This window comes from Halichoeres trimaculatus, unplaced genomic scaffold (assembly GCF_033239565.1).
Source record: "Halichoeres trimaculatus isolate MK-OKI-2021-1 unplaced genomic scaffold, fHalTri1.1 fHalTri1_scaffold_5, whole genome shotgun sequence".
NCBI lineage: Eukaryota > Metazoa > Chordata > Actinopteri > Labriformes > Labridae > Halichoeres > Halichoeres trimaculatus.
The window spans coordinates 23,128,952-23,141,520 of record NW_027437183.1 but is presented as its reverse complement, the minus strand read 5'-3'; the positions used below and the strand labels follow the sequence as shown (position 1 = coordinate 23,141,520).

The window sequence follows — 12,569 nt, the reverse complement described above, 5'->3', positions numbered from 1 at the left end:
GAGTTTTTTGCCAGCAGAAATGAATTTTAACAGGTACTGTTTAAAACTGTATCGTCTCAGCTCATGAAAGAAAAGAGAGTCACACACACACTTGAGGCCTCGCAGAAAATACCACCAATAAGTGTCTGAAATATTCTGGATTTGCCTGAAGTGTCATGGTTATCACGTTGCTCCTTCATTCAAATGAAATTTGTAATCAAACCTTCATAACAGCAGAATGAAATGTTAAATCATTCCACACAAACAATGTTTGCAACCGTCGCTGCTCCTGGTCTTATTTAAATGCTAATGAGAGCAGTGATGTAGAAGAGCCTCCCTGCAGGAGCTCTCATCAGGCATGAGAGGGGACAGGGCCAGAGGTTTGGGTACCAGAACCAGGAGGAGGCTGACCCTGGAGCTGCTGGGTCAGAGCAGAGAGGAAGATGAGTGTTTGTGGAGGGGGAGGCTGATCTCCTCCTGGCCTTGTTCAATGACATGCTTTAGCATTCCCTGACCATATACACACACGACATGCCGAAGCCCAGGGACAGAAAGTGACCATAAAGTGAATTTACAGCAGGTGAGGACTGTTTCAGCCACAGCTCCAGTAAAGCTTATTTATGACCAGGGGTGTAGAGCAGAAAGCTGCTCAGTATGAGGGGAATGGTGGAGCTGAATGAGCATGGACATGTTACAGTGTGTGTGTGTGATGAGAAAAAAGCATGGTAACAAAAGGTCAAACAAATTACCCCGTCCAGGGCACATTTATTTTTCCACAAGAAACACACAAACATGCAACAAGGTCATCACAATTCAATAAAGACTGATAGATTAAGAAGCCCTTTATAGTTTAATCAATGTCTCTATATCTTGCTTTTAGATTACCTCAGTTTCTCTGTGTGAACCATTTCAATTAGCAATATGTAGACACTGCTTCAAATCAAACCACAAAAATCATGATTTGAAAATTTCAATTAAAATGGGCACTTAAAATGCAAAACATTCAGATGTTTTACATGTAAAAACAGAGAGGAGAGCAGCCAAACGCTGTCTCATTCCCCATCTGTAGAAATCAAACCTGAAAGAGGAAAAAAAACTTTTTATCTATCTGGAGAAAGATGCAAAACCACAGTGCTAAATCCCCAGAAGACCTGGGTGATTCTTCTAAATAAGCTATGATGTTTTTTTTCTGACGCAAAAAGCTATGCATTGTCAATAAACCTGCTCACAGTTTGGTTAACATGCACCTCTAGGAGAACATTACTGTATCTTTAAAGGACATGAACCTAAGATTCAGTTACTAGGCGCACACTCGGCACACGTTCACACATACTCGCACAGACAGAAACATACAGTATACCCACAGAAAATGTTAAGGTATTGTTTCATCAGAAAAGTACTGTTCACAGCCGACGCCATGAGTACATCTGTACATACTCCATACGTTAAGAAAAGGTGAATCTGTTTTTTTTATCCCACTTTTCATCAAATGGAAAATAGTATGGAATGGATCATAATAAGAGTATAACAGCAATGTCTTATTATTTTTTTTAGAGACAATCATTATTCAAAAGAAGACATCAAAAATATATGTTTTCTAATACAAGCATGTGGACATCCTCGAGTTGCGGCCCCTTTGTTTAAAAACCAGGAGGTAGGCACCCCGTAAAGAAACATCCATAGTCATATAAACAAAAAAAAGCCTTGTTGCTACACATAAATCATATATATCTTAAAAATAGTAAATTGCATAAACACCACCTCTCTCTTTCTTTATCTGACAAATACCAAACCACGTTTTATTAGTTATTTCCATATAAGTCTGTACACACCTGAAATCTAAACGGCCCACATCCTTCATACAACAAGGCCGATCATTGAAAAGGAAAAGAAGAAGCAAAAATTTGGATTCCTCTAAGTAATGTGACTTCACTCAGCATGGAAAAGGTTCCCTGATAGATTGGAAGCATCATCTTTAGCTGTCCCGGGAGTCGAAAAGGTTGTGAGAAAACTTGATGGAACGAGTCAAACAAAGACTGTTTTTTATCACCAGGGTCTGCATCAAGTGTACAAATAGTTTCAGCTGTTTGCTCCAGCCTATGCAGGGGCTAGAAGTCATGAGTTTATAACAAAAACGCCAAAGATTAAATGTTAATTTTTAAGAGCTAGCTTAGCAGCCAAACCCAGAAGCGTAATAAGCTAGCTAAATTAAACAGAGATTTTGTCCATGAAGATGTCAACCATTAATCAGAAAATATAGCTAACAACTTCAATAAGCTTGAAAACTGGAAATTTTGAAGAATATAGCTTTTGAATGCCTTTGTCACCACTAACATTTAGTTACCTTTCTGTAAGCATTTCTAGCATACGATCCTTTGAGTTACCTAGCATACAGTGCTAGGTAACTCAAAGACAAGTTTGTGATTTTTCATATATAAAATAAATTATGTGGCTGGTTTACAGGTAACTTTGAGCTAACTAGCAGATAAGCTAGCGTAAATGTTTTATATATATATATATATATATATATATATATATATATATATATATATATATATATATATATATATACATTTTTTTTTTTTTTAGAGGATTCACTATCAGGGCTGGATTACATTTTAAGACAAGTAGCATTATACAGTGTTAACTAGCTTCAATGTTTTTGAAGCCCCCTGAGTGCCAAGTTAACCCAGAGGTTAAGAATCTGTTAGCTGTAGTTAACACAGTTTACTTTATACATGAAAAACCACTAGCTAGCTTAGCATCTTTTGTTAATCTGCTTTAATATTAGCTGTGAAAAAGGGGTCTGTAAAGGTCATATTTTTCAGAAACTTCCAACTTTGATGTTACTTGTTTGGACAAGAGTGAAATACCCAGTTTCAATCCAAGATATTCATAACTGCTGTGATTTAGAGGAATGAAACTGTTCTGTATTTATTTTTTGACACATGATTAATAACAACAGATGTAACATTTTTGTTTTGACAGTTAGTGGATAACACGAATCTGGAGCTGCATAGGCTGAAACATACACTGAAAGCCATTTGTAGCTTCTCATTAACTGAGATGTTTTATTGTTTTCATCCTCAGACTGCTCAAAGATTGCTGACTGCATCCATTCCCATGTTCTGGTCAAGTAGGAAAAGAGAAATTGCCCATTTGTGGGGGGACAGCCATCTTCATGCTGCTAAAGCTCCCCCACCATTAATAAAGACACATTAACTGTATTTATTGGGGTCCCACTGGGATCATCTACACAGATTCTACATTAAGGTAACAACAGCAGCATACGCTAAGACTACTTGTAATATAAGACGTCCATAACATGTCGTACATATTTCAACAGTCCCTGACATACTGACAAATTCAGCTTTGCCAGATTTTATGTATTCATGTTAACATGTGCCTGTGTATAGATATGTGGGCCAGTCAGTATATTTTTATATTTTCTATATAGAAGAGTAGAAAAATAAATTAAACTTACACTATAGACTCAGACTGAGCTTGAATTTAAAGGTATATCACATCTGCAAATGTAGATTATTTGAAATTTTAAAGCATTGCAAGCCAGTTTATAAACATCAACTCAAAAAAAGACAGATTTAGCTGCAATGTAAGACATGTTTCTAAAAATAAATTGACCGGTTTAAAGTGTTGCACCAACGTGCGCTGGAAGACCATGATTTACTTCAAAATTAAGCTCACAGCTGGGTGTCCATATAATAAACTTTACATCCACACCCCTGCTCATTAAAATTGATCTGGTATAATTATGGATAATTATGCAGCACTGGGTTTATCTTTTATCTCAGATTAAAGGAACATCACATGATCTCCACCAAGCTTTCAACATCACCATCTAACAGGAATTAAATCTGAGGGTAAGAGCAGAGAGGAATTGGAAAAATAGTTACCAGCTAACAACATACTGGCTCAACATTTGCCTGGTTCTTCAGATGAAGAGCTCCCTGCTGAGGAGGAATAGGAGGAGAAGGAGGAGGAGGAGAGTCAAGGCCATACATCAGGATCGGCCTTTAGAACTCTGAGTGAGCTTCCTCTGGGATCAAGACATTTCACTGCAGGCCATACATGCAGTGAAGCTCTGCGCATGGCCCACAGCAAACAAGCTCACAAGAGACTTTTAGATCGCACGCGTGGAAGAGCGCTGCGAGAGCTGTGTCTCCTGGGAAAAACTGTTGGTGTTCAAAAGACGGAGGTCCATCTGTGAGGAGCGTGCTTGGCTTCCCTCCTCAAGGACTTCAAGCCAGCAAATGAACGGCTCAGAGCACGCCATCGCACGCTCACCCCTCATGTATGGTCAGCATGATGGATTGTGCCAATGGCGGGGTTTGTACCAACAGGGAGAGAATTAATGCAGGCTTTATATTCACAGAGGTCAGCGTCATCAGTGTGTCAACAAAACAAATGAGTGTAACCTTGGAGCGTGGCGAACCTCCACTTCACAAACTCAGCCTTTCTCGTCACAACAGCCTGTAACAAGCGTCAAACTGACCGGTAAGATGCTTGTTTCATCTATTTCATGCCTCATTTCTTAGACAGTCTGCAAGGTTAACCATACAACATACATTTATCACCCAGCACAAAACATTTCACAGCCTCGTAGCTCTCTGGGTATCGCTTCATGCACTACAAAACACTCCCATGTGACAACCTTCAGTAATCTGAAGCTGGAAGTTGATTTATTCTGATCACCACAAAGGCCCAAATTCTCCTTTTAAATCACAATTTTTAGATATACTATTATTAACGTTAAGGGATAAAGGGCAACAATAAATAATTCATCAATTAGGATTAAATTTCATCCTGAAAGTCTCATGTATAAACTTCTCTTCACAAAAACAAGCAACAGCTGATCTACTGACACCTCACTCTACTGCAGAGAATCTCCTAACATGGAAATGCAGCGTTAGTCTGGGCCATGCATTCTGGAGTTAAGCATTTAGAGATATGCCTTTGTAAAGTTTTGGCCTCTTGTTATTTTGCTCCAAGTGCAGCTTTAGTTTGGATCTAACCCCCACAGAAAGAAACATGTAGGATAAATCTCTCCTTTCTTTGCCTCATTTTCTCTCTTTAAATTTTTGGCATGAACATGACATGCTCTGGGCAAAGACGGAGGAACTGCAGGGGGGTGGATTCATAATAATCAGAAAACCAACCATAACCACGTTGCTTATTTTGGTTCCGTTGCTCTTGACCCACTGCTTCTGCAGGGTGTGTTTTTCGTTTGTGGGGATTAAAGAGTTGTCAGCTGGGAGTTGTCCCGTCATTCAGAGTCTCTGTTCTGAGACGGCGAGGCGTGGTGGGATGTGGATCCTGTGTATCAGGACAACATCAGTCCTTCAGGTTGTCTTCACCGACTCCCTGTGCCGACAGCTCTGTCAGGACATTGTCCAGGTAGTTGGGGTCGGGGTAACCGTGACCAGTCAGGTTTGAGCCAAATTCTGTCTTGTGGTGAATCTCATTCCACACCACCGTGTCTGATTCGCCGGTGGTGCTGGACGTGCCGATTGTGAAAATGAGGCGTCGGTCCCAGGCCATGATTAGTAACTTCAGGACCTAAAAAGATGAAAGGAGTTATATAACGAAATTATCTTCCTATTAGGGCTGTCATTTTAACGTGTTAATTAGATTAATTAATTACACTGCAAATTAACGCGTTGTAAAAATTAACGCAGATAAATCTGGGTCCAAACCCGTGGGGTGTTCAAAGACGCACTTATTTTCAAATGTCTGGCATTTACAAACCGTTTGTTCTACTTGGAAAAAGTGGTGTTCTCGTCAGATTTTCAAATTTCCGACGGTCCCTGAATGTATCACACATGACGTCAGCAACATGCTTTTAACAGGGGGGGAAGCGAGAAGACTGCTGTCCACATCTCATTTATTCACACGTCCTTTTTGAAAATCTACAGAAAATCAACCGTTTGCTCTAGCTCAATTCTGTAAAAAACAGATAATTCTACACTCTTTACTGCTTTAAACAAGCTCTGAATTATCGATAAATGTCTTGGATTTAACTCTAAAGAATTCTTTGAAAATTTGCCTTCCATCTTCCTGGTGTCATGTTTCAGCTTGGGGCTGCTCTGCACCAATCAGCAACACTTTGTGTGTTCAGAGCATGTAAAACTGAGAATACTTCACTTTTCTTTGATCCAAGACTTGAATGAAGTGTTTTGTACATAGTTCCTCACAGTTTTTAGCCTTTAGCCCTGGTTCTCCTGACCTCATAGAAGTATAGAAGTTCATATTGCAGTGAAAATTGAGTCCACATTGAGTAAAAATGTGGACTGTGTAGTTTTTGTAAAGATAGAACCATAAAACTTTTTTTCACTTGTTCCTTATGCCTCAGGGTACCTAAAAATGTGTTGTATATATTCCCACCTTATTTTAAAATGTTTTTTTAATGCCTTTTAATGTAATTTTAATGTCCTGGAATTCAAATTCTTTATTTTGGGACCTTAAGCAGATATGAGATTAAAATGCGATTAATTAGATTAATTAATTACAAATCCTGTAATTAATTAGATTTATTTTTTTAATCGCCTGACAGCACTACTCCCTATGAAAAAGAAAACAAACTACAGGCAGGGCTGGGTAGATCCACCACATGAAACAAAAAATACACAGTCTGTGCAGCTTGGTGCTCTTGAACGCAGCTTGGTTATAATGTTGATCAAGTTTCTGCTCTGGATTTATTTTATTTTGAAAGGCTGTCACAGCTTACCTTCCTGCCTTTGTCGTTGTCAGGGAGGTAACAGTGTCGGGGGAAGCCTCTCGCACTGAACTTCTTTCCGGGGTTGGGGTGTTCATTGGTCTGTAGAAAATGTCAGGAACAAAAACAAACATTACATCTCCTTCTGTTCCAATTACAACTTAATCGTCCAGCAAATGTCAACAGCAGCCACAGGACGAGCTGCGGTGTTTACGCTGCACACAATGGCCCTTTGTGTGAGTAATCTGACAGATATGCTACTGTAAATATCAATTATCTCTTTAAACATCATGGCTTCTTCTGAGCCTGATTGATACACTCCTGATCCCTCCACAGGCTAGCCTCTTAGCAACACTCCCTGCACAGCCTCAACTCTTATCAATGAAGTAAAAACATGTATTAAAGTTCACCTATCAGGACACATTTTTGCACTTTATTCCCCTCATTCCTTTTTTCTAGTGAAGCTGAAATGACATTGAAAAGTATCTTTTTCTTTATTCCTTCTGCACTTTGTCTGCATCTATCAGGCTCTCTAATTAAGCAGATTAAAGTGACACATTTTATTCACTGACTGTCCTCCTTTGTGTCGGTGCTGTGAAGCAGAAAAACTGAATTTATAAATCACTCTGTAAGATATCTTCTCAGGGCTTTCACTAATACCCATTATTTGGAGACTGTTATACTCATATGCTTCTTTTTTCTGTTGTCCAATGAATCCATTACAGAGCAGTGAGGGGGAGAGACGGGGAGAGAACAGAGGACCAAAGAAACTGTTCTTGGAAAAACTGCTGCTGTGCAGACCTGGGCGGTCAGGTGACCCCTGCTATTCTCTGTCTCCTGGGACGCTGAGCCCACTCTGGAGGGAAAAGGTCAGTTTATTGACTCCATTAAAGCTCCTCTCAGCAGTCAGGATGAAATATGCGACCTTCTCATCTCGCCAACACAAACTCAGCCACAAAACAAGCGTTCTCCCCGAATGCAATGAGTTATAAATTTGAAATAACCTTTCACTGGATTCAGCCCTGGTCTTCTTTATTATTTTCATGATTTTTTAAAATGTATTTTGTGTATTCTTAATTTCTTCTACATGTGTGAAATAAATGATGGATAAAGATGATGTGATTACAGCAGCTCTCTTTTTTGACTGTGAGGAAGTCTCTGTTTCATCCCTAATAATGCTCCTTCCACTTACACGGCTACAGCACTTCACCTTCCTGCACCAAAAAACCAACCTTCAAACTTAAGCGGATAAGCAGCAGGTGTAGAAAGGGCATGGATTTACAAAGGAGAGACAGTGGATCAGGGCACAAAAGCAGCATGTAGGATTTAGTGAAGGATTTGAGCTCTGACCTGGATCCCAGCAGGAATGTCGTAGACGATGCGGATGGTTTTGAAGTCGGGGTAGCCGGGCAGGCAGTGGGGAATGACGTGGTACTCCATCTTCCCAGGAGGCTGCGTGCCCGTCTTCTCCCCATAAATGGTTTTACATGTCGGACACTGAAGACTGCCATCCTGTTTGAAAGACAGTGTCAGTAGAGGTTTGTTGGTACCAACATTTAATGCTCATGTTCAGCAAATCTAGAAATCTAGATTTGGGTCTATCTATCTATCTATCTATCTATCTATCTATCTATCTATCTATCTATCTATCTATCTATCTATCTATCTATCTATCTACCCACACCCTCCGGTGTATCAAAAGGAACACAAGAATCTTAACGTCTGTGTTGGTGAACTGAGGAAACGCTATCAGGAGATCTTAATGAGGAACAATGAAGGTAGAATAAGATATAAAAGATAAGAAAATAAAACAGAAAAGTGAGGAGAAATAAATAGGACACTAAAAGACTAAAAGGCTAAAGCAGTAACAAAAGACACTATGCAAAAATCTTCAAGTTCACTTGTATTTTTATCAGCTTTTGTTCACAAAAGCTGATAAAAGTATAAATATAATGACTTAACATTATTATTAAATTGACAGATAATCAAAGAAACAAATATTGGTCTAACTATAAAAAAAAATAAAGTTATTTGACTTGAAATAGATTAGATCAGAACTTGTTAAATAAATACCTAAGCAGTGTTTGTCTAGCTTATTGTTAAACTGTCACATGCCATATTAAAGGTCCCATATTATGCAATAATCACTTTATTTAGTCTTTTAGTGAAATTTTTTGGTCTTTGGCTTTCCTCCCAGCCCACAAAATGTGATATTTAATGACAAAACCTGTTCTTAGTAGTGCTTGTGAATATAAAATCCTGACCTAAAACGAGCTGTTTTTTTTTGAAATTTTAAAGCATTTCAAGCCAGTTTATAAACATCAACTCAAAAAAAAGACAGATTTAGCTGCAATGTAAGACATGTTTCTAAAAATAAATCAACCAGTTAAATATGTTGCACCAACATGCACTGGAAGACCATGATTTACTTCAAGATTAAGCTCACAGCTGGGTGTCCTAGAATTTCCGGGATTTGCCGACATCAGCGATTCCCTTTTTTGACCAATCAGGGGCAAGTATGACCTGATTGGTCCACCGGAGCAGATACCCCCGAACCCCCTCCCCGCTGCTGTTCAAAGCTGAAGAGCTGCGCCGTTGTTGGCAGTAAACAGCCACATAGTTCCATGCACAAGCGTCCCATCTCAGAACAAGACAAGACTAAGTGGCTAGAGTTCATTTATCAAGGAAATGTGCCAGCTACACTCAGTAAAACTGTGCATTTGTGTGTTCGTCACGTCATGGCCGACTGCTTTTCCAACTTTGGACAGTACAACAGAGGGCTAGTGAATAGACTGGTCCTGAATCCAGGCGCATTACCAACCATCCACCAACAAACCTCAGACCCTGGAAATGTGAGTATTTTAAATGCTGTGTGCTGTGGAGCAGATGTAAGAGCTTTTCTTCAGTGTCCCCCCTGTGTCTATGTTAGCTTCAGGATGCTAACTTTAGCTGCGGTTAGCCTGTTGTTTTAGCCTGCAATGTTACGGTAAACGAGGTTCACTGTTTTCTAAACATTGAGCACTCGAAGCTCGTGGCGCCGCTCTCAGTGACGCAGATTAGCAGAGCGGTATCAGCAGTGGCTCATTTACATATGAAAATAAATCAGAGCGTTCTGAACAGAGGGGCTATGAGAGCCTGGAAACAATGCTGCTGTGCTTGATTTATTGGCTTTTTGGACCAAAACATGTTACTACCATTTCATGAAGACATCAATGATCCATATTAAACTGCAGAAAAGGAGCACAATATGGGACCTTTAATGTCTTTGTTTATCTTTACTAGTTTTATTGACCTCATATCAGACAGCTGTTTTCAGGGAGCAGACAAAAGATAACAAATAGCAGATAACAGTGTAAGCCCAATTGGCACAAAAGTAGCCTGTGAACCAGGAGTGAAAAGCAGAAATGATCATCTTAACAGGAGCCTGAAGCAGATATCTTTTGGATCATAAGAAACATGAATGACTTCTGTGTAATCGCTTATGAGCAACTGATTACCACCATACTCAACAAAGCGTCATTTTGTAGGTCAATACTGCCCACAAGTGACAAAAAAAAATAAAAATTCAATATTGCTTCAACGTCCAAAGCTAAGATCTCTATGTCATAGCTGAAAGTGTCCAAGAGGCAGTTTACAGGACTTTAATATACACGTTTAATATGTCTGAGTTCCAGTGAAGGTGCAGGTGAAATGGTCAAATGTAGCTCTCTGAAAAGTCAAAGGTGTGGGGCATATATCTTCACATTAAACCTGAACTATCCCCAAAGCTTTAAACCACCAGAAGTAAGAAAATGTAACTTGTGCCTCTAACATCCTCTGGCTGCATTTCTCTATTGCTGCCAATGTGACTTTTCTGCTTTCGTAAGCAGGACGTTTGTGTTTCTGCACTGAGGTGAGCACAATCTGTTAAAAGTATTGCACTTCAGACAGATTTGACTGATCTGACAAAACTACATGAGATCCTTTCTCCATCCAACAACTCTGAATCTTGATCATCTGCCAGTGACTGTACTACAGTCGAAACGTGTAACGTTGGGAGTTTATAATTTGAGCTTGAGTGACATCACAACAGCGTCTGGCTCACAAGCCTTTACCCACCTTATTGCCATTGTTGTACATGGCCACCAGGCACAACAGATGGTACATGTGCCCACACTTGCCAAGTTTGCCCACCAGCTCTGGCTTGATGCCTTTGTGCTGCAGGACGCCTTCGTAGCCGGATGACATGACCAGCCTCTCCATGCAGATGGTACAGTCCTGGAATAGACGACGAAAATACTTCAGCTGCCGTTCCACTGACTGTGTATTTATGAGTCTTTAACACTTTGTCAGGTGACCAAGTGCAGCTATTCGTGGGCATAAAGCTCTTTTTGTGTCGTTGTCTTACCTCATCTGGTGCCACTTTTATCTTCTCTGTGTATCTTCTCACCACATCTTCTGGGTTTTTCCCTTGTTATGGAAAAAGTCAAAAAGAAAAAGATAAGCCAAAGAAAATTCTAACTTATAACATGTAAAGGTCATCTAGGGTTGTTCAGACTCAAATACTAGTGTGAGAAATATTTAGACAGTATAAAGTGCTGCATCCAGCTTGGTGAACATCAGTCACCTTTATATATTTGACTCTAAAGAAGGTTCAAGTTTTTCTTCTCCTTCTTGCTCAGAAAGAAAAATTAATCAACATAAATAAAAAGTATTGTTGCTCCAACAAGCAACTGTTTATGCAACAATTAGTGCAACATTTTAATATATGATGATATCTCCTTAAAACTCACAATTTATCTATTTTAGGCAATAACAGAGAAATGAATCCAGCCAGTTACTCCATCAGTATGATTTAGTCTATGAAATGTGAATATTATATCTCCCCTTAACTCCCTTTATTTGTTAAATCTGGTTCTATTTAAGTGTTCAAACTAAATCATTTCATGTTTACAATTTCGTTTTTTAAAAATTTATTGTGTTATATATTTTGTTCTTTATTTTTATTTACTTATTTTTTCTTTTTGAATTCATTTTTTTCTGTATAAACAGACAAAAGTGTGAAAACAGGAATTACTCTATTAATTACTAATTAATTAATTAATTCTAATTACTCTATTGCCTAACCACAAATAACCAATATGTACAAATGTCTGAAAGTGTGTGATTCTAATAAATAAATAAATAAATAAAATGATAAATAAAATCACAATTTGAAGTATTCACAAATATAAATCTGCCACATATAAATACAAATTAGACACCAATTAGCTTGTTAACAGACAGTCCAAGTAGTTTCTCCAAATAAGTCAGGCCTCTGACCTGGCAAACAGCCAATCAAAGTCCCGGACAGAGGTCTTCAAAAGGGGGTCCCAGGAGGTATTGTAGGAGGTCTGTGACATTTTTGGTTTGTTTAGGCTATTTTTCATATTTTCAAGTAATTTTTCCCAAGTATTAAAATTTTTACTTGAGTTATTGTCTTTAAACACACATCAATGGATATGTGGAGGCCAAAGAAGCTATTTTTCAGTCAGAAATGAACACATTCATCAACACAGCAGCTCTCTCAAACTGCACACAGGTTCACTGAGCATTCACTTCTAGCTCCTCAAGACAGAGGAAGACCCACCTCTATCGCTGCTCTGCCAATCACAAGGCTGCATGTTTCAACCTGGCTCTGTCAGGTTATCCAGAGTAGTTTAATACTGAACGCACTCTAGCATGGTTTGATTATGTATATGGAGGTCAGTACAGTTACGTAGCGCTTAGCTTGTTCAAAGTAGGAATTCCATGAATCTATCAGGCACAGATCATTAGTTATGGTTTTGGAAGACACAAATATGTCATTGTACTGTTTTCACTCACCCTACTACTGACG

General features: G+C 39.0%; 1 protein-coding gene across 3 annotated transcripts in view; it reads right to left on the bottom strand.

Annotated features, from left to right (window-relative positions):
• Window positions 1–737: 737 nt before the first annotated feature.
• Window positions 738–12,569, bottom strand: part of dtx1 (deltex 1, E3 ubiquitin ligase) — a 72,821-nt gene continuing 60,989 nt past the window's right edge. For 2 of the 3 annotated variants that reach the window (XM_074669980.1, XM_074669981.1), the window contains exons 6-10: window positions 11,100–11,161; window positions 10,811–10,969; window positions 8,063–8,224; window positions 6,725–6,814; window positions 739–5,556 (exon numbers count right to left, since the gene is read on the bottom strand). In XM_074669980.1, coding sequence (XP_074526081.1) covers window positions 5,332–5,556; window positions 6,725–6,814; window positions 8,063–8,224; window positions 10,811–10,969; window positions 11,100–11,161 — 698 coding nt within the window. In that variant the 3' untranslated portion in view covers window positions 739–5,331. Of the gene's footprint in view, window positions 5,557–6,724; window positions 6,815–8,062; window positions 8,225–10,810; window positions 10,970–11,099; window positions 11,162–12,569 lie in introns of all 3 variants that reach the window. The other variant, XM_074669982.1, reaches the window with a different exon arrangement.